General features: G+C 39.7%; 1 protein-coding gene across 2 annotated transcripts; it reads left to right on the top strand.

The window, feature by feature from the left end:
• Window positions 1–976: 976 nt before the first annotated feature.
• On the top strand, window positions 977–21,661 carry psma5 (proteasome 20S subunit alpha 5). Of its 2 annotated transcripts, XM_078546528.1 has the most exons (10): window positions 977–1,170; window positions 1,390–1,456; window positions 9,683–9,809; window positions 11,506–11,573; window positions 12,793–12,900; window positions 13,855–13,913; window positions 17,807–17,909; window positions 19,523–19,609; window positions 21,330–21,439; window positions 21,559–21,661. In XM_078546528.1, exons 1-9 carry the CDS (start codon window positions 1,142–1,144, stop codon window positions 21,411–21,413), a joined length of 732 nt encoding a protein of 243 aa, XP_078402654.1. In that variant the 5' UTR covers window positions 977–1,141; the 3' UTR covers window positions 21,414–21,439; window positions 21,559–21,661. The 2 variants fall into 2 exon arrangements, with proteins under 2 accessions (XP_078402654.1, XP_078402655.1); XM_078546529.1 differs by lacking the exon at window positions 19,523–19,609 and having other exon boundaries at window positions 987–1,170.
• Window positions 21,662–22,553: the final 892 nt, after the last annotated feature.

Below are 22,553 nucleotides of genomic sequence, written 5' to 3'. Positions count from 1 at the left end.
GCTCTGGGCTCAAGCCCCACTCCAGGACTTGATGATCATGTGGCCAAATATCCTTCCAATATGCCTGATGGTGGTAAGAGTGGGAGTTTCCTGGTCAGCTATACTGCAGGAGGTAACAACAAACCACTGCAGTACTTCCCCAAGCATAATTATGGGCTAATCCAATGGAAGTTCATACTTGAAAGAGGAGGAATGATGCCCAAAGCTGGGGGTAGATGGTGAACTGAACTGGTAATCCAGATGCTTAGGGGACACAGGTTGAAATCCCACCATGGCAGCTGGTGTATTTGAATTCAGTTAATGGATGGTGACCATGAAACTATTGTCAATTGTCATAAAAAAAACCCTGGTTCATGAATGCCTTTTAGGGAAGGAAATGTGCCATCTTTACCAGGTCTCCTGTGACTCCAGACCCACAGTAATGTGGTTGACTCTGAACTGCCCTCTGAAATGGTCCAGAAAACCACTCAGTTTTGAGGGCAATTATGAATGGGCAACAAATGCTGGCCCTTGCGACTCCCACATCACGTGAACGAATTTAAAAAAGGTAACACTGGTAGGGATGAGGAGGAACGATGTCTAAGTAACACTGGAAGAGAAGGAGTGGGGGGGAGGCGGATTGACTAACAAAAGCGGAACTAAAACTCTGAGCCGCTGTTGCCCTCCGGTGGCCGGATAGTGTTGCCCAGCTGCTGCTCCGCCTCCTCGTCCTCGTTCTTTTCAGCTCCATATCTTTCGTTTGGCCGATCCTGAGGAATATACTTTCCAGTCTCTCGGTGAGATGGGCGGTGTGGTGGTTTTTTTTTAAAAAAATTGTTTGCTGAAAGAGGAGATTTTAAAGTTGGAGACGCCGGCATCGAGCCTTTCGCGTGCGGCGTGAGGTAATTGACAGGGACAACAGCCAATCGGGAGCGGGGGTAGTGCGGGCAAGCCCCGCCCCCTCCTCCGCCCCGGCCAATAGGAGCAGGGATTGGGCAGGAGTGACTGGCGCATGTCAGGTTGGCCTTCAGTCGGCGGCTCGGAGCTTCTGTTCCCTGAATTCAAGTTAAGTCTGTGAAGTTGTCGAAAGGCTTTGATTTATTTCATTTTATATTATCAGCTCGAAGCCTCCTCTCTCCGGACAAAAACAAAATCACCGAAAATGTTTATAATCAGATCTGAATACGACAGGTCAGTGCAGCAGCTTCTTGTGCTTTTGCTTTGTCATTTTGGAGCAAGGCCTCAGCTCTTTCATTAATTACAATTGTACTTTACTACTGGGCCTTGTTAAAATAAGTTGACTGAGGATTAAATAATTCAATGCTGTCCTTTTAACCTTTCCCCTTTCAGTAAATTATTGCTAATAAATATACATTTTATGCGTTGATCCTCTTTTGGTTTCACTTTCAGGGGCGTTAATACATTCTCTCCAGAAGGGCGGTTATTCCAAGTCGAATATGCCATAGAGGCTATTAAGGTATGTTTTTTATAATAGTGTGGTGTAGCTGGAACGGATGTTATAACCAAAAGGATTTTCTTCCAATGGAGCTTGCTCAAAGTAGGGAAAATGGCTTCAAACTAATAGAGTGGGAGGAGGGTTCGTGTGAAGGGAAATTTAGAAATCCATTGTTTAGACAATAGAAAAGTATATCGATGTTGGTAAAGACAAACTTTATGGGGCAGGAAGAGACAGTTGTCAGAAGCACATCTCTTAAGACTGAATTTTTCTCTTACAAAATGGAAGGACATCACCTAAGCTGGACGGCTGGACACTGGCCTGGGATCTAGTTTCACTTTTGAAATGGAAACAGCAAGTCTAAGGCTCTAAAACAAAAACAGAATTACCTGGAAAAACTCAGCAGGTCTGGCAGCATCGGTGGAGAAGAAAAGAGTCGACGTTTCGAGTCCACATTACCCTTCAACAGAACATGGTCATGTGGACTCGAAACGTCAACTCTTCTTCTCCACCGATGCTGCCAGGCTTGCTGAGTTTTTCCAGGTAATTCTGTTTTTGTTTTGGATTTCCAGCATCCGCAGTAGTTTTTTGTTTTTATTTTTAGTCTAAGGCTCTATTGTATACCTGTTTTTTTTGAAGTTTTATGACTGGAGGAGTCGTTTGAGTTAATTAAAGGAAAGCTTTTACGACCAGGCAGTCACATGGGAGAGAGGGAAAATCTGGACTGTTGTCTGGTTACCAGAGGCCACAGGGAGAGAACAGCGGTTTGATTTGGAAGCTGTTTGAGGGCAGTTTGGTTGGAGGCAGCAGAGATAGCAGACCAACCTGAAGCTGAAGGCTCTCTCTCTGTCCCTTTGCCCAAAGTGTATGTAGCTATCAACTGTAGCCAGAACGCTCATGAGTGCAGCTAGTCTGCAATTGGACAGAGCTGAATCAAGCTGATGAGAACTCCTAGGCATCCACTAGGACCAGCGGCCTATCGTCACACGAGAGAACTCCAAGTTGACAACATCGAAACCCTACGGACTTTATCCTTGATTTTTATAACCTCCTTAAAAGCCCAACTCCACAGATAGACATTATTTACCCTTTGTCTGTCTGTGTGTGTGTCTGTGGGGGAATTCTTTAGGAAGAGATCAATGGTTATACTTCCTGATTGCAATTGTTTGTTAACTAGTACTTGCAAGTTGCTTAAAGAAGTTTTGTTTTAAGAATAAACTAATCATTCTGCATTTTTGGAAGAAGCCTGGCCATAGTCTCTTCTTTGGGATACTAATGATATAGATACCCAAATCACCACTTCGGGATAAAATTAAACATTAAAATTAATGGTGCGGCCTGTGGAGTAGTGGGGCTTGATAGTTCGTGCACTCCTCCCATCCTGGTTGTAACGGTGTGTTTTACAGTAATAATGCATCAGAGAGTAAGGTCCAAGCAGGAAATTTAAAAAAATAAAATTTAAGTCACTTTATCTGAATGCATGGAGCATCCGCAAATAAAGATAAATGGTTTAAATCTAATCTTCATGACAGAGATATGGTTACAAGGTGACCAGGCTTGGGAAATATATATTCCATGGTACACAGTTCAAAAAGACAGGCAGAATGGAAAAGGAGGAGGGGTATCCCTGATAATGAAGGATAACATAAGGAGATTAGTAGAAAGGATCTTGGCTCAGAAAATCAGGAAGTGGAATCAGTGTAGGTGGAGATTGGGAAAGCAAGGGTCAGAAAATGCTGGTGGGTGTAGTTTATAGGCCCTTTAACATAGTTATCTGTTGGACAGAGCAATAAACAAGAAATTATTGGAGCTTGTAACAAAGACAATGTAATAATTGTGGGAACTTCAATCTTCGTACAGACTGGATCAATCAAATAGGAAAAGGTGGACTGGAAGGTGAGTTTGTAGGATGCTTTTGTGACAGCTTCCTGGAGCAATCTGTTGTAGAACCAGCTAGGGATAGAGCTATTTTAGATCTAGTATTGTGCAATGATGCAAGGTTAACTAATAAAGGATCCACTGGGGAGTAGTGATCGTAATACAATTGGATTCCAGGTTAAATTTGAAAAAGACATGCACCAATCATAGACATGAATTTTAAACAAAACCAATTACACGGCTAAGAGGGGAGAGCTGGGTATGGTTGATTGGTAAATAAACTGAAAGGTTTGGCAGTAAATAAACAATGAGAACATTAATAAAAAACAATTCAAAATGTTCAACAAAAATATATTCCATTGAAAAAAGTAAGCTTATCCTGAAATATCTATCCATGGCTTACTAAGGTGATAAGGATAGTACTAGATTAAAAGAAGAGTCTTATAATGTTGCAAGGATTGGTGTTAAACCTAAGGATTGGGAGTGTTTTAGAAACCAACAAAAGGGACCAAAAAGTTCATAAAAGGGGAAGAAATAGAATATGAGAGGGAAGTGGCCATGAATATAAACACAGATTGTAAGAGTTTTTACAAAAGCTTTTATAAAAAGGAAGGGAGTAGCTAAAGTAAATGTTGATCCATTAGAAAGAGAGACAGGATAAATCATCATGGGGAATGAAGAAATGACGGAGACATGAAACAAATATTTTCTGTCTTCACGGTAGAAGACACAAGTTACATACCGGAAATAGTGGGTAATCTAGGGGCTAATAAGAGTGAGGAAATTAAGGACCCTAATGGCTTACATCCTATGGTTTGAAAAGAGCTGCAGAGATAGTGGATGCACTGGCAATGAGTTTTCAAAATTCCCTATATTCAGGAACGATCCCAGCAATAAAACACCGCTATTCAAGAAAGGACAGAGAGAGAAAATAGAGAACTACAGGCCAGTTAGCTTTACGTCAGTCATCACGGAAAGTATCGGAATCTATTATTGAGGAAGCCTTAACAATGCACTTAGAAAAGCATAATACGATTAGAACAAGTCAACATCATTCTATGAAAGGGAAATCCTGTTTGACAATTTCTTTAGATTTTTTGAGGATGTAACTAGTAGGGTAGATAAAGGGGAACCAGTAGATGTAGTGTACTTGGATTTCCAAAAGACATTCATGGAGGTGCCACACAAAAGGTTAATGCACAAGTTAAAGGCTCGAGGAGTTGGGGGTCATATTATTAGCATGGATAGAGGATTGGTTAACGGGCAGGAAGCAGAGAGTAGGGATAAAGGTGCATTTTCAGGTTGGCAGTCTGTGAATATTGGAGTACTGCAAGGGTCAGTGCTAGGGCCACAGCTATTTACCGTTTATATTAATGACTTGGATGAAGAGACAGAGTAATGTACCCAAATTTGCTGATTCAACAAAGCTAGGTGGGAATGTAAGCTGTGAGGAGGACAAAGGCTGAAGAGAGCTATGGAGTATAATGTGGGGAAGTGTGAAATTATTCAGTTTGGTTGTAAGAGTGGAAAAGCAGAATATTTTTTGAATGCTGTGAAACTTGAAAAAAAAAATTTTCAGGGATACTTGGATATACTGTTACGGGGAGCATAAAGTTAGCATACGGATACAGCAAGCAATTAGGAAAGCAAATGGCATGATGGCTTTAATGCAAGGGAATTAGAGTACAAGAATAAAGAAGTCTTACTACAATTGTGCGGGGCTTTGGTGAGCTTACACCTGGAATACTGTGCGCAATTTTGGTTTCCACGTTTAAGGAAGGATATACTTGCATTGGAGGCAGTACAGCAAAGATTGGGTCCCCGAGATGTGAGGGTTGTCCTAAGGGCTGAGCAAATTGGGTCTATATTTGCTGGAGTTTAGAAGAATGAGAGGTGATCTTATTGGAATATTTAAGGTAATGAAGCAGGGTTAGGGTAGATACTAAGAGGTTGTTTCCTTTGAGGGCTGTTGATGCGTCAACATCGAATACATTTAAGGCTGAGATAGACAGATTTTTGGTCTAGAAGTGGGAGTAGGCCAAATTAATTCTCAGCATCTGACCTGCTGTTGTCGCCACAATATTTATATGGCTGGTCCAGTTCAGTTTCTGGTCATTGGTAACCCCCAGGATTTTGGTGCGGCTAATGTGGCACGAATCTTATTTGTCATTGAACAGCCCAAGCCTGAATGTTGTCCAAGTCTTGCTGCATGTGGGCACAGACTGTTTCAGTATCTTAGGAGATGCAAATGGTTCTAAATGGCCAACTCATCATCCTGAGACCTTGTGTCCTAGTTCTAGACTCTCAGTTAAGGGAAACAATCTCTCAGCATCTCCCCTGTTAAGCCCGTTTAATGATTTTATACATGCCATTGAATTCACCTGCCATTCTTGTAAAGTTCGGAATATAGGCCAATTCTACTCATAAGACAACTCTCTCATCCCAGGAATCAATATAGTGAACCTTGGTTGCCCCCTATCTTAAGGCAAATCTATCGTCCTTCAGGTAAGGAGAACGAAACTGTACGGAGCACAGGTGTGGTCTGACCAAAGCCCTATGTAATTGCAGCAATATTTCCTTATTTCTATACTTCAACCTCCTTGCAATAAAGGCCAACCAACCTTTGGCTTCCTAATTGCTTGCTGCACCTACATAATAACTTTGGTTTGTGTACAAGGACCCCCAAATCGCTTAGCCAACATTTACTAGTTTCTTGCCTTTTTAAAAAGTAATCTGCTTTTCCATTTTTCCAACCAAAGTGAACAATTTTACACATCCCCACATTATTCATCTGCCACCTTCTTCCTCAATCTCCTAACTGGTTTACATCCTTTTGCAGCTTCTTTGAGTCCTCCTCACAGCTTACTTTCCCACCTAGCTTTGTATTGTCAGCAAACTTGGATATATTACACAGATAAAAACAAAAAACTACTGCGGATGCCGGAAATCCAAAACAAAAACAAAATTACCTGGAAAAACTCAGCAGGTCTGGCAGCATCGGCGGAGAAGAAAAGAGTTGACGTTTCGAGTCCTCATGACCCTTCAGGAGAACCAAGGGTCATGAGGACTCGAAACGTCAACTCTTTTCTTCTCCGCCGATGCTGCCAGACCTGCTGAGTTTTTCCAGGTAATTTTGTTGTTGTTTTGGATGATTACACTCAGTCCCTTTATCAATGTCATTGATATAAATTGTAACTAACAGGCCCAAGCACTGGTCTTTGTGAAACTCCACTAATTACATCCTGCCATCCTGAAAATGACTCTGTTTTCACTAATTATAAATCCATGCTAATATGGTATGTTACCCCCAAATCTCAAGAGCCCTAATCTTGAGTAACAACCTCTTGTGTGGCCCATTATTGAATGCTTTCTCAAAATCCAAAAATGCAACATAGTGATTCCCATTAATCTACCCAGCTAGTTATACCCTCAAAAATCACTAATAGATTTGTTAATCATAATTTTCCTTTCATGAAACTATTGATTCTGCCTAATCATATTGTGATTTGCCAAGTGTCCTGTTACTACACTCTTGGTAATAGTCCAGCATTTTGACTGCTGTTGGTGTCAAACTAACTGGCTGAAAGGCCCCTGTTTTTTTTTTTGGCACTCCCTCTCTTGCATGCTCCCCCTCTCTCACACATGCCCCCCTCCCTCACGCGCCCTACCTCCCTTGCGGGCGTGCCCCTCCCCCTCTCTCGCACGCGGGAGGGAGGGAGACAATTGCAAACTTTTCCTAACTCTTACAGCTGACCATGATTCTGAGGCTTTGAAGGGTTCTGGTCTTGTGATGCTGACAACCATCTGGTTAAGAGTTGTTGAAACTTTGTTTTGCCAACATTTTGATTGAACGTTAAAGAACTTATCAGTTTTAAAGTCAGAATGTACAGCATCTTGTCAATGAAGCAGCAGCATCACCAGTGATGTAGCAATCGTGATGCTGAGTTGGACCATCAATTCTGCTTTTGATTTGGGGTTCAGGCTTCCAGCCTTTTGACCCAGTGGCAAGAATGCTACCAACTGAGGTGTGCCTTCAGTGATCATGAAATGTCTTCCAGGAAACTAAATAAATAGTTATTACTGAAATGCAACATTGTCTGAAATAACTGAAGCCTGTTCATATGGGAGTAGTCAGCATATCACATTTAATAATCAGTGGTGGTCGGCAGTCTCCTCCCAGTTTTCTGTCTTTGTGTAGGAATAAAATACCCCTTGACACTATTTTGAAGAAAATCAGGAAAGTTCACCCAAGTACCGTGGCCAATATTTATCCCCCGACCAATAGCACTGAAGTAGATTATTTGATCATTATCCCATTGTTGTTTGTGGGACATTGTTGTGTTCAAAAGGCTGTCGCATTTCCTGTATTAAAACAGTGACTGCACTTCAAAAGTTGTTAAAAGCAAAAAACTGCGGATGCTGGAAATCTAAAACAAAAATAAAAATACCTGGAAAAACTCAGCAGGCCTGACAGCATCTGCGGAGAGGAACACAGTTAACGTTTCGAGTCCGTATGACTCTTCAACAGAACTAAGGAAAAATAGAAGAGAGGTGAAATATAAACTGGTTTAAGGGGAGGTTGGACAAGTAGAGCTGGATAGAGGCCCAGTGATAGGTGGAGTTTGCCAAAAGATGTGATAGACAAAAGGACAAAGAGGTGTTGACGGTGGTGATATTAGTGGTGACCCAGACCTCCCTGTCGCTTGCCATTTCAACACTCCACCCTGCTCTCATGCCCACATGTCCGCCCTTGGCCTGCTGCAATGTTCCAGTGAAGCTCAACGCAAACTGGAGGAACAGCACCTCATCTTCCGACGAGGCACTTTACAGCCTTCCGGACTGAATATTGAGTTCAACAATTTTAGATCATGAACTCTCTCCTCCGTCCCCACCGCCTTTCCGATCCCCCTTTTTTCCAATAATTTATATAGATTTTTCTTTCCCCACCTATTTCCATTATTTTAAAATGTATTTCCATCCATTGTTTTATCTCTACCTTTTAGCCTATTTCGATCCCTTTCCCCCACCCCCACTAGGGCTATCAGTACCTTGCTCATCCTGCTTTCTACCATTAATGTCACCTATTATCACATTTCTTAGCTAATATCACCACCGTCAACACCTCTTTGACCTTTTGTCTATGACATCTTTTGGCAAACTCCACCTATCACTGGCCCTCTATCCAGCTCTACTTGTCCCACCTTCCCTTAAACCAGCTTATATTTCACCTCTTTTCTATTTTTCCTTAGTTCTGTTGAAGAGTCATACAGACTCGAAACATTAACTGTGTTCCTCTCCGCAAATGCTGTCAGACCTGCTGAGTTTTTCCAGGTATTTTTATTTTTGTTTTTGCTTCAAAAGTTGTTGATTGGCTTAAAGTACTTTGGGACTTCCTGAGATTGTTAAAGGTGCTTTATTAATGCGAGTTCTTCCTTTCCTTTCTGAATAATTTGAGTGAATAATTAATGCTTACAAGGTTCATTTTTATCTCTCAAAGACCATCTACTTCCAATTCTAATGCTGCCTGCTTTCAGCCTGCCCTCAACTGAACTATTGTCAAAACTTTCTATTTTTTTGTCACCTCCGGATTCAACCAACCCAGTGCTCTTCTAACCAGTGTCCCATTCTCCTCCCTCCATAAACCGGCTCATGCAAAAGTCTGTCCATCACCGAAACCTCACTAAATACTGTTCACCCATCTTTACTGTGCTTCCTAACCGACGTTGAGTCCTGATCTTCTAAACCGTCCAATTTCAATTTCTCAAATTTGTGTTTAAATCCCTCAAGACCTTTCTTCCTAACTCTGTAACCTCCTGTAACTCTCTCGGAACTCTGGCCTCTCATATACCTCTTTTGCATATCCCTGCTCCTCACCATTAATAGCCCTGCCTTCATCTGTTTAGGCCTTAAGCTTTGGGACTTGTTCTTAATTTCTCAGTCTCTTCTCCTTGCCTATCTCTTTGACCAAGTTTTTAGTTATCCCTCTTAAGATCTCTTTTTGCCTGAATACCCTTCCGTGAATTGTCATGCGGTTTAACGACGGGGTGGGGGGGGTGATAGTGGAACTGCCAAAGCTGGAAATCTGAAATAGAAACAGAAAATGCTAGAAATACACAGTACATCCCTCCATCAGTGTCTGAAACATGATGTTCCTCTGGGTAGATACTTTTGTATCAGAACTATTTTTAAGAGTTTGTAAGGAAAACCTGTCATTTTTTAGAAGCCAACTGGTGTGTTTCTAGCATTTTCTGTTCTAGCTAAGTATTCAGATGATTTCGGGGTTTATTTTTGGGATCTTTAATGGTATACTTAAAGCTAGCTAAACAGTCAAAATTTAACTACAGGGTAATGCTCTTTCTCTTTCTATAGTTGGGTTCCACAGCAATTGGAATCCAGACTTCAGAAGGTGTTGTTCTTGCGGTTGAAAAGAGAATCACTTCACCCCTGATGGAACCCAGCAGCATTGAGAAAATTGTTGAAATTGATGCCCACATAGGTTAGTACACTTGAAAAGAATTTGCAGACCATTGATAGTTGAACCTCTTATTCTTTAATACTTCCTAAATAATGAATGTAATAGTGAATTTTACATATGAGCATATGGGGAAATGGTTGACAAAGAAAAAATTGCTATGGCCTACTACTGCTACACAAGGCTGATTAAACTGAAATACATGGCATGTTTCAGTCTGTATCAAAGTCTTATTCCAAGTAGTGGGTGTCTTATTCCAAGTAGTGGAAGCAGAATTCATCATTTCTTTTTGGAATACTTGAAAAAGGTATAGGGCTTCCTAACAGGAAGATATAGACGGGATGGTCAAATGGGCAGATAAGTGGCAGATGGAATTTAATCCTGAAAAGTGTGAGGTGATACACTTTGGAAAGAGTAATTTGACAAAGAAGCATTCAAAGAACAGCATGACACTAGGAAGATCTGAGGAACAAAGGGACCTTGGCGTGTGCGCCCATAGATCTCTGAAGGTGGAGGGGCATGTTAGTGGGGTGGTGAAAAATGCATTTAGGACACTTGCCTTTATCAATCAAGGCATAGATTACAAAAGTGGGGAGGTCATTTTTGGAGTTGTATAGAACATTGGTGAGGCCACCGCTGGAGTACTGTGTGCGGTTCTGGTCGCCACATTATAGGAAGGATGTGACAGCACTGGAGGGGATGCAGAGGAGATTCACCAGGATGTTGCCTGGGATGAAACATTTAAGTTATGAAGAGAGGTTGGATAGACCTGGGTTGTTTTTGTTGGAGCAGAGAAGACTGAGGGGCGACCTGATCGAGGTGTACAAGATTGAGGGGCATGGACAGGGTGGATAGGGAGCAGCTGTTCCCCTTAGTTGAAGGCTCAGTCACGACGGGACACAAGTTCAAGGTGAGGGGCAGGAGGTTTAGGGGGGGATGTGAGGAAAATCTTTTTCACCCAGAGGGTGGTGACAGTCTGGAATGTGCTGCCTGGGAGGGTGGTGGAGGTGGGTTGCCTCATATCCTTTTAAAAGTACCTGGATGAGCACCTGGCACGTCATAACATTCAAGGCTATGGGCCATGTGCTGGTAAATGGGATTAGGTAGGTAAGTCAGGTGTTTCTGACGTGTTGGTGCAGACTCGATGGGCCGATGGGTCTCTTCTGCACTCTGTGATTCTGTGCATGGAAATGGCACTAGGTAAATAGTTTTTCAGAGGGCCTGCGCTGTATGATGGGATGATTGGCCTATTCCTGTTGTAAAATTCTGAGCTGGCCCGGGTGGCCCCTGTTGATTGGCATTTCTGGACTGCAGAAGCATCAAATTATTTTGGTATAAGCATAGAATAAAATTATAAAGAAGTGTGGAAAACTTGCTCCTCATAATTATGAAGATTATTTTGTTTTGCAAAAACTAAAATCGTGTATATATCCTCTGCAAAAAAACTAAGACATCCAGAATGTTGTTTTTGATATCTTCCTGAACTTTATTCTTGATGTTTGCATGTTCTGCTTTGCGTTATATAATGCATATTTTGTTACAATGTGCAAAATGTTTTGGGCCATTGTTATGAGAGTCAACAACTTGCACTTTTGAGTCTCCTTATAAATTGGTGTGCATTAAATGTAGACATTTTTACTGTATAATGCTATTGAGTTTAAAATCTATTCAGTATGTTTTTGGAATGTCTCGTCTGTCTTGTTAATTATTTTGTTGCTAGGTTGTGCAATGAGTGGATTAATAGCTGATGCCAAAACTTTGATTGACAAAGCAAGAGTTGAAACGCAGGTAATATTACAGTTTTCATAAATGAACAACCATGAAGTCGATCCTATTTTTGAATGTTAAATAACTTATTTTTGTAATGTGGCCTTAGATGAGTACAGTGCACTTTTTAACCACCAACTTAATGTTTTAAATTAAATAAAAATGAAATGCTGGAAATACTCAGGTCAGGCAGCATCCTTAACAAACAGTTAATGTTTCGGGCGAATGACCTTTTGTCAGAACTGAGAATGTTTTGTTTTTGTTTCTCGCTTAACTAGCAAAAATGTTTATATTTACTTGATTAACTTGGGAAACAGTTATTGCAAAGTCACTGTGTATATAGAGGAAATTAAGTGTTTGTCTTCTAAGGGCCTGTGAATAACTATATGGAATTCAGGTGATTGCTTTATACTTCTGGGTGTCAGTATAACAAGATAGATTAAACAAATAAATACTCTGATGCTGAACTGTCAGCTTTCCAAAAGACTATATTAGAGGTTTGTTTTAAAGTTACTTCTGGCTGCATTATATTTTAAACAGAAAGCTACATCTGGGATATATCATACATATTTACTAATACATAACATTTTGTAGCCACATTTGGATTGCAAGGAATCCTCTGAAGGGGCTTGATAGGATAGATGCTGAGAGATTATTTCTGCTATTTGGGGCATTGAAAATACAGGGGAACAGTCTCAGGATAAGGAGCTGATCATTTAGGACCGAGATGAGAAATTACTTCACTCAAAAGGCTGTGAATATTTGGAATTCTCCACCCCATAGGGTTGTGGATGCTCCATTGTTGAATAGGCTGGGATAGACAGACTTTTGGCATCTCAGAGAATCAAGGCATATGGGGAGCTGGCAGGAAAGTGGAGTTGAGGCCCAAGATCAGCCATGATTGTATTGAATGGCAGAGCAGGCTCAATAGACCATATGATTTAGTCCTGTTATTTCTTGTATTCAAAGGAAAGTATGAAAGAGGAAGGTGTTTAACAAAACATATTTATTTAATCATGAACTACAACATTGTCTTCCTGATATTTGTTGCCAGTGTTTTGAATATGCATACTACAATCTGTTGTATTTTAAGTACTTTTAAAATATTTTGTTTTCTCTTTCCCCTAAAGATTGCAAAATAATTTGTGTAATTTCTAACACTCTCGTTGTGCATAGGAATAATATTCATGTGAAGTTATTTAATTTGGCACAAATTACAGTTTTTTTTACTATTCTTCAGAATCATTGGTTTACCTATAATGAAAATATGACAGTGGAGAGTGTGACTCAGGCAGTCTCTAACCTGGCCTTGCAGTTTGGCGAAGAAGATGCAGATCCTGGTGCAATGGTAAGATCTCTAGCTAAATATATAGATACAATGGCCCAAAATTTGCAGTTGTAATAATGGCAAAACTGCTGACACTCGCCTTCAATACTGTGTAAAACTGACAACAATTTGTGGCAAATGCACAGTTGAATGTGGAAATCCAGAAGTTTTTGTCAGTAATATATTACAGTTTTGTTTTTCTAATCATTTCAATGTGACAGCTGGCTATAGTAGTAGTGTGTATATCAATAGTTACAAGATAGAGTTGCTGCTTTTAGAGATGGTTTCACAGTTTTGTTTCATGCAAGAAACCTCTTGTCTATATTCCCCCACTCCACTATAGCTAGATACAATACTTGATTCACAGTTCTGTCACTGAAACTCACTTAGGCAGCACCTTCCAAACCCATGACTGCTAACATTTTGAAGGACAAGGGCAGCAGATATATGGGAAGACCATCTCCTGCAAGTTCCCCTCCAAGCCACTCACCATCCTGACTTGGAAATATATTGCCATTCCTTCACTGTCGCTGGGTCAAAATCCTGGAACTCCCTCCCTTACAGCACTGTGGGTGTACCTATAGCACAGGGACTGCAGTGGTTCAAAAAGGAAACTTACCAACACCTTCTCAAGGGCATTTAGGGATGGGCAATAAATGCTGGCCTAGCCAGAGATGCCCCCATCCCATAAATGAATAAAAAAAGAGTAGTAAGTGCTTTGCAAATACTGTAGCTTATATGGGATTACATGTGTTTAAAGCAAAATCAGTTAAAGTGGTGTATGGTGTGAAGGAAGGAGTCCCAAGATATTTTTTTGCTTGATCACAGAAAACCTACACTTGGATGTTTCGGTCATTCATCTATCATTTGTTTTCTTGACTGTAGGAGGGTAGAAGAATAATATATTATTATTTGCTGTTTGTGCTTGGAAGGAAAGACGTGGTTAAAATGATTGATTTTAATTATTTTTTTCAGAGCCGACCATTTGGTGTGGCATTGCTGTTTGGAGGAATTGATGAAAAAGGACCACAGATGTGAGTATGATTTCTGCTGAATGCATATTAAACGTTAATAGTGCATTAAGACACTTTGAAAATGATAAGCTGGCAGCATGATTTTAGCTGCCATGCAGCATGGTGACAGGCCCCCCTGCGACTGTTAATACCAGTGGCGGCGGTATGAGACCCTCAGGTTGTCATTAGTTGGTCACTTAAGGGCCTAAGTAGGCGGTGGGGCAGAAAGGTCGACCATGGGCTTTCCTTCCCAGAACTTAATTCTGGCAGAGGCGGCGGGGTTCCAGTACACCACCATCCCACCTGATTACACGTCCTTTCCACCTCTAAGCTCACCACGAGCGAGAGCAGAAGATTCTGCCCTTCGGGTCATCACGAGCTGAACATGTTTTTTATAATTGCTCAGCTCGTTTTTTTTGCATCTGTAAGCAACAAATCACAACAGTGATTCAAAACACTTCTTTCCCTAGATTCGATGAGTCAATTTTAGGAGGTATTTTTCGGATCAGTGTCTTTGAATTGGGTAACAGCATAACCTTGTAAATGGAGCTGTGGTGATTATTTGGATTTGTTAAATTCAAACAAATTTTAACCACCTTAATGAAAATACTTTTCTACCAGAGTGATTAGAATAAGTTACAGCTACGGCAATGATTCGGCTGAGGCAAAAATAAACATAATATGGTAGCTTTTACAGTAATGTTGAAGCAAGGCAGCTGACAAGCTTCAATTCTAATAAAATTACATAAAATATTTGCAACATTGTGGATGGTGACACTGAGTTGCAGCTCGGAATTTTCAAGCATTAACTATCATATTAATTTTGCAATTGTAACAATTCTGCTGGTAGTTTTACTGTTCACCAGCTACCTCCTCAAATACTGATTCAACTTGGCCCTTGGATCCTGTTTAGGTAAATTGATGAAGCACAAATAATCTTTTTGAAGCATCAGATGTGAAAGTTGAATTAGGCCATTCAGAAGTTGTGATGTAATCACCACATGCTTTGTCAGCGAGAAGTGTAGAAACATGTAGAAGTGGCATTCCGTAGTTCTTGAGTTGGGTTCTGATTTGACTCAAATGCAGCTGTGTAACATCTGATTGAGGCCATTTACCATTGCTTGCACTTGACATGTGGAGTCTAACTTAAGTGTTTCAAACCAATTTTAAAAACTTAGATTACATGGGAATTTTATTTTTAAAAAAATATTACTTTTTAAAGTTGATTTTCAGGAAGTATTTGTCTCTCCAAAGCCTTAAAATTGTTACCAGCTGAAAACGGAGCTTTGTGTGGTGGTGGCAAGAGTACAGCTGGCAATAAGGCAATATAAATAAGGGTGTGGATGATCAAAGAGTGAAATGAAGCAGTTTCAGATCAGCACTATTGAAACAGCTGCAAGCCAAGACGTTTTAAGATGTCAGAATTGATCTTGAGTGCATTATTGCTTTGAATTGATTTTTATGCGATGGCCTGGAAATTCCTGTGTATTTGTGCTTTGACACATGCAATCTGGGGACGTATATATGCAGTCTAAAAGACCACAGAATTTAAGGCATGAGTGAATTGTAGGCATTAAGTACAATACACCCAAATTTCCTTATCTTTTATGATTGCCTGTTAAAACCTCCATCCAGAAGCATCTCAACAATAACAACTTATATTCATATATTACCTTTAACATTGTAAAACATCCCAAGGCGCCTCATAGGAGTGTTATCAAATAAAGTTTGACACTGGGCCTCAAAAGGAGATATTAGGGCAAATGACCAAAAGATTGGTCACAGGCACATCTTAAAGGCCTTGACCCATAATAATGGTCCTGACTTGCAAGTTACAGCATCTCATGCACAGGTTTCCTGCAATTTTGCTTGCACAGAAGGTACCTTCAAATCACAACCAGATTTTTTAATTGTGTTTCTTTTTAAATTAACTTTACTGAGACCTGTACTGTGCTTTCTGTTTTTTGAATAGTTTGTCCTCCGCAGTAGCTTTTAGCTTTTTGTTTTTGTCTTTGGAATCTGTCTGTTTGGGCACAAATTGTTTGGAATAGTGCTTTTAGAATGTGGTCACCTAAGATGTAATATTGGATAGTACAGGAGTAATATGGAAAAGAGGGTCAGCAAAGTCAGACGTCTCAGTTACAGGAAAGTCCGCACAAATGTAGCATCTCATTCCTTTGTAATTTAATTAGCGTTGGAATTTTAAAAAAAAATTTACTTTGTTTTTACTTTCCGTCTCTTACATCTTTCTCTTTTAATCCCATTGTTTCCTCTCTTTGTTTTGATTTCTGGATATGAGTTTACATTGAATTCAATCTAATTTAAACTTCCTAGTTTAGACTCTGCTTGGCTCGATGAGGATTCTTTAAAATGGTTGAAGAAACATGCTGTTACATGCCCTGCTCACACATACCACAGGTCCCCTGTAACGGGCACAATGTCTAATACCAGCAAGTTGCCACTGAAACCCACAGTTGAGTTGGCAGCGTGCTGAATGCGAGTGCCATTCTTTTGCTGATGACCACAAAATCCAGGCCAGTGCCTTATTCTTGGAAGAAAGAAACAGGAATGTGAGGGTAAGTTTAATAGGAAGACACTGAAGACTGTGGGTAATCCACGAGACCTAGGGATTCCGGTACATAATTCCCCAAAATTACAAGTGAAGATAGATCAATCTATTTAAAAAGGACTGGTAGAATTTGGAGTTTTCGAAATACAGCCAAAGAATATAAAATTAAAGTGATATAGTTATAGAAAATATTGATTGGGTTATAGTTACAGTAAGTACTATGTGTTGTTTTGGAAACCAAGCACAGAAGGACACACAAATTGCAGTGAACGTTATTTAATTCACCAACGTTGATGGCAGGAATGGGAAACTACATTCATGAGAAGAGATGTGAGATGCCATTGGAGTGGAGAAGATGAAGAGAATAGTAAACTAAAATTTATCACCAAACATGAGGGAGGAGTTAGGCAAAACTTCTTTGTACAGACTTTTTGAAATGCTATGCTGTGTGGAATGATTGAAATTATTGAGGCATTTAAGGGAAGATTGGATAAATATTTGAAACTGATACAGTACTGTAGGGAGAGTTGATTAATTGTGGATCAAGTTCACAAGAACCTGGCGCAGTCACAGTAGTTGAAATGGCTGCTATGTTGTAAACTTATTTTAATTGATTTGCTAATTCACATCAAATACATTCTATATTTGTACGAATTAAGTGTTCAGTTTGATGGTGTAAGAGACAAAAACAGGTTGATCTGAGCATGGGCGTTTTGTCTATTACATTGCTGTATGATATTCCTGAAGGCTACATAGAAAGCAGTATTAACACTGACGCACCAATTGTAAGATGTAGCACACCAGGAATATTAGTTGCTGTGCAGCTGTCCACATAGAGCTATAGCTGATCCCAGTACTGCAATTTCAATTTATAGGTTAACTCTCTTAAGCTTCTAAACAGTGGCTGAACAGGAGCAGTATCAGTGTCTGGGAGTTAGTTGTTGTATTCTAAGATGTCCTTCCTATGCAGCAGCTGATCCTGAGTTACAAGACAGCTCTTGCTTAGTTGGTCTAACGTTACAGCTCAGTTGCAGTTATTGAAACGAAGAAAGATATCGGATGATAACCCCATTCCAAATCAGTTGGCTAAGTATCCGAATAAAATGCAATTCATGTCCATTGTAAGGAATGTATTTTTAGTTGAATTATTGTTTGATTTGAGATTTGGGGTTTTGAGAATTAAGCAGTTGAATGTCATATCTGCGTTTAATGTTAGTGGACTGTGCTGTATCATTCAACGTCAACAGTGTTGGGTCTCTAGCCTATGCTTATTTGTGGTTTGTTTCACTGTTGAATGTTAATGATATCTTTGTAATTATGAGCAATATTTTAATTTCTTGCGCAGGTATCATATGGATCCATCTGGGACCTTTGTACAGTGCGATGCAAGAGCGATTGGTTCTGCTTCTGAGGGTGCCCAGAGCTCTCTACAGAAGGTTTATCGTAAGGTACAGGCACCGGTGTTTATGGGAATGTAATCCACTTAATGTAATGAGTGAAAATGTTTCAACATTCGTAGGACCCACTATGACTAATGAGTAACCTGGGTAATATTGAGATATTAAAATATACACTGCTACTTGAGGAAATATTTAGGTGTATTCAATCATCACAATCTTGTGAAACCGCAGGTTTTTATTTTGATGCTTCTTAAATATACAGGAGTGTTTTATTTTCTGACACGTTGATCTTGAAGAAATTTTGAATTTATTGGCCTGAATTTAGCGGTGGCAGTGATGACTAAATTATTAGTGTGGCTTCACTGAAACTGACAGCAATGGGAGTCTGCACATGCATGGAATAACACAGAGATCCAAAAGTTGCTGTCAGTGTTTCTACACTTCTCCAGAGGGTGTGCAGTGGAAGCCCTTCTCCCACTCCTGCACTCTGCAAACAAGGAGAACTCTATGAACTGACAAGAACTTTCACTCTTGCATAAAAATTCTTGAAAATTCAAACATTGAATGAGGTGTAACTCGAGTGTTAAACAGCATTCTAGGAGCATAATTACTACTGAACAGCCTAATTTTCTATTTGAATGTCAAATGTTACCAGTATGATTAAAAAATTTAGATTGTGGAATTAAACTTTGATGTTTTAGCTTCTATCTTAATCCAATCATCATTTATTTTGCTAGCTGAAAAGTTAAATTGAAAGGATAAAGTGCTTTAACTTCCTGGTTTGCAAATTGTGAAAATACTTCAAAGTGATTGGCTGCTTATCTTGCTTGCTGATTTCACTGTTGTATGCCAGGAGATCCTCTTGATTTGATGCCATTTTATGCTACCGTCAGGAAAGGGGAAATCCACATCACAGAGATCACTAGACCTTGGTGGGTAGCTTTCTTCTACGTCAGCAGCGAGTGCTGTTGCTTTGCTGCTGACCGCAAAATCCTGCCATTACTTAGATGATACATTATGCATGCCAGTTGCCCTTAATCTGTTGAACCTGGACGATCCTGCAGAACGTGGGTACAAAGCTTAGGCTTTTGTTATCTAAACTTTCAGTGACATCTCACAGCTTTGAACACACTAATGCAGCATATGCATTTCTTTGAACCTTATTACTTTTGGTATTGATTTCTTAGCAATATGTCATTGTGACTAAGAGTTTTGCTGTGTGGCTTCATCGTGTAACCAGAATCAAGCATGTTATAGGCTCAAGTAATAATGGACTTAGCTGATCAGAAAATAATGTTTTATTCATTACAAAAAAAGTTATAAATTTATACCTTCCTAAATAATCCCTAGTTGAAGTATAATTTCCCATTGCATTTGTTCATGCATATCACAACTGATTTTTATTAATTCTCTCCCTAATCCATTTCCAATGTTATTTGTTGTCACTGTCACCCTTATTGGAAATATTAATCTCTTTCCATGAAAGAAGTTAATGCTACACTACACATTGGCATGCAACTTCACGATGGCAGAGTCTACTTTCCATTGCCTCCCAAATTTTGACTGCCATTTTAACATGAGAAGATATTGTGGAAATGAGCAGAATGGTGTCATTAGTATTATATTGCATGAAGGCTTAGATTATTGTTTTCAATTTCTAGTCAATGACGTTAGAAGAGGCAAAGAATGCAGCACTCACCACACTGAAACAAGTAATGGAAGAAAAATTGAATGCTACTAATATTGAGGTATGAAAGTTTAGCCAATGGTAAAACAGCAAGTCCTGCAGTCTACTTGGGCTGTCTACTTTTGTTTAATAATTTTGCTTTTAATTCTTAAGGCTGGTAAGTCTTATTCTGATCATTAATATATTCATTGCTCTTGCAGAGAGCTGGCTGAGCCCATAAGGCCTGCTGTGCTGTAACCGTTCTGATTTTATATTTCTTTCCCGGCTCCTCTTCGCCCACACCCTGATCAGAATAGATGTGAGCACAATCTGGGTGATCAGACTTAGTTTTTTCCCTCCTGTTGAAGAGGAAATGCCTAGCTGCTGACCTTGCTGTTTCTCTTCCTTTTTACTCCTGCACCTTGCCTGAAGCTGTTTTGATTAAAATCTAAATAATTAGTTCACAAGTTGATCTAGATGGGATGAACCCATCTTGACAACTGTGTTAATAAGCTGTAGACTTTCCGGGTTTCCCTGATCTAAATTGAGTGGGCTGTTTCAGCTAAATGACAATGTTGGCTTTAATTTGTATCAGTGGCCTGGACTAGGGTGTAGAGGAGAGATATCTCAGGTCTGCATCTCCTGTTTTGTCTGCCTACCTTTACTGGTTTCCTTATTTGAAAAAAGATACATTCGTGTCAGAAGCAGTTCATAGAAGGTGCACATGACTCATTCCTGGGATAAGGGGCTTATGAATAAAGGTTGAACAGGTTGGGCATATACTCCAGTTGTCTGCTCTCCCACTATTTCACCACAATTCCTGTAGTGACTCACAAATAATGAGTTATGGTTCCTTGGGAAATGGCAACCCTCTGATACCTTACCCAAATAGACATTCCTCATGTTTAAACCAAGATAACTTGTTAATAAACTAATCCAATCGTTAGAAGTTGAGAAGAATGAGAAGTAATCTTATTGAAACATATAAGACCCTGAGGAGGCCTGACAGGGTAGATGCCAGGAAGACGTTTTCTCTTGTGGGGGAGTCTAGAACTAGGGGACACAGTTTAAGAATGAGGTCTCTCTTTTAAGACAGAGATGAGAATTTTTTCTCTGGTCGTTCGTATGTGAAATTCTTTTCCCCAGAAAGCAGTGAAGGCTGGCTCTTGAATTTATACAAGGCAGAGTTACAGATTTTTGACAGACAAGGGATTCAAGGGTTATGGGAGGCACACTGGAAAGTGGAGCTGAGACCACGACCAGATCAGCTACAATCCTATTGAATGGTGAAACAGACTCAAAGGGCTGAATGGCCTACTCCTGCTCCTCAATTCTGTGTTCTTATGTTTTTATGAATTTTATGTTTGTTGCTGTTGGGTGAGACACATGCCTAAAGATTGGATTAGCTTATTAACACGTTATCTTGGTTTAAACATGAGGAATGTCTATTTGGGTAAGGTATCAGAGGGTTGCCATTTCCCAAGGAACCATAACTCATGTGTGAGTCCCTATAGGAGTTGGTGAAATAGTGGGGGAGCGGACAACTGGAGTAGCAACGTATTTTCTCAAAGGACCAAACATTGCATCTGGGCAGTGATATGAGACTTCGTGCAGAGGATATGGAAAAATATATATCATTGAAAATGCACTTAGTCAATGAAGTTGGGAAGTGGCATAAGCATGAACAAAGGTTCCTGTTGCATTTCCAGTGATGAGCTTCATTACAAAAGCTCCTTTTTAACACTGCTGTTGCTGTCAGGTACTACAATTTGCCAGTGTGATAACAGCTAATTCTTTTTCAGCTTGCGACAATGGAACCTTCAAAAGTATTTCATATGTACACAAAGGAAGAGCTGGAAGAAGAAATTAAGAAACTGCAAACATGAATATCGGCGCAACCACTGCTTCTTGAGTATGAATTAGAGCATAATCAAAATTACATGCTCCGTTGAAGATTTTGTTCATGGAATAAAATTTATTTTATTGTAGGACAGCAATTTCAGATGACCTTTTTTTCTTTATGTATTACAGATTACATCAGCCTTTTATCTCAAGGATTTGAAAAGATCTTTGTACATAGTGCAATGAAAATTGTTATGAATCAACTGAGGCTAAATAAATTTTTGTTACTGATGATGCATTTTGAAAATCTTTATTCAACTTGGCATATAAGTACTCCTGCACCAAGGTTAAGGCATAAGTTAAGATATGTGGTATATAATTCAGTTAATCTTCAGTGTTTCACTTTGAGCCTCCACGATTATAAACGTTAATCCCGTCTGTGTTTTGTTATAAACTGGAAAGAGCTCAAACTTGAAACAAACCTCTGACGATATGGAATTGTAAAAACAAAGAATGTTTTTAGGACCAACATTTTTCACGTGCATATTTTTATTTCAACTGAATGAATATCTTAGGGTGATGAACTAACATCACCTATCGTCATTGATCAAGGGTGTGTGTCTTTTTTTCTACCTTTGTTCTTTATTTCTTTTCCCCCTCACCCACGAACTTAGATCTTAACATCTGACGAAATAGAGTTACCTGGGTTCCAAACGCCCTCTATTACATTGTCTAAGTAGCCTGCCTTCACGTGAACGGTTAATAGGATATTTTTATCATGGAGGTAATCATAGCTCATCTCCGTTATCGCAACTGAAGTCCACCCATTCACCCCCTGGCAGAGGGTGTGGATAGGAACCAGAAGTGAAGAGGGTGGCTGACATTTACCACCCAATCCCAACACACGAGATCAACTGGAACACCCTAAATGCTGGCCTGGTTGAAGTAAGTCAGCTTGGGACAAAATAGGCAATGAAACTCTGAACTGGTCAACAGGTCAATATTAAATTGGATGGTGTATTTTACCTACTGTATCAACAATACTTGAAGTCTGATCTGCCTCTTTGCTAGTTTGAGAGGAATAAGCAAACTATTCATGTTTTGAAGTAACAATTTTGAAAAGTTGCTGAGACATCACTTAAAAGTTATATTTGATGCAAAATAAATTGAATTTAAGAATACCC

The sequence above is a fragment of the Cetorhinus maximus genome, chromosome 8 (genome assembly GCF_964194155.1).
Source record: "Cetorhinus maximus chromosome 8, sCetMax3.hap1.1, whole genome shotgun sequence".
Lineage (NCBI taxonomy): Eukaryota > Metazoa > Chordata > Chondrichthyes > Lamniformes > Cetorhinidae > Cetorhinus > Cetorhinus maximus.
This window is presented reverse-complemented; position numbering and strand designations above follow the sequence as displayed.

Bases quoted from the DNA above. Each gene is read 5' to 3' on its own strand.
- psma5 (XM_078546528.1), top strand. From the start codon at position 1,142: ATGTTTATAATCAGATCTGAATACGACAG. The intron at 1,457-9,682 runs GTATGTTTTTTA...CTCTTTCTATAG, and splicing joins ATGCCATAGAGGCTATTAAG to TTGGGTTCCACAGCAATTGG. The intron at 13,914-17,806 runs GTGAGTATGATT...TTTCTTGCGCAG, and splicing joins GATGAAAAAGGACCACAGAT to GTATCATATGGATCCATCTG.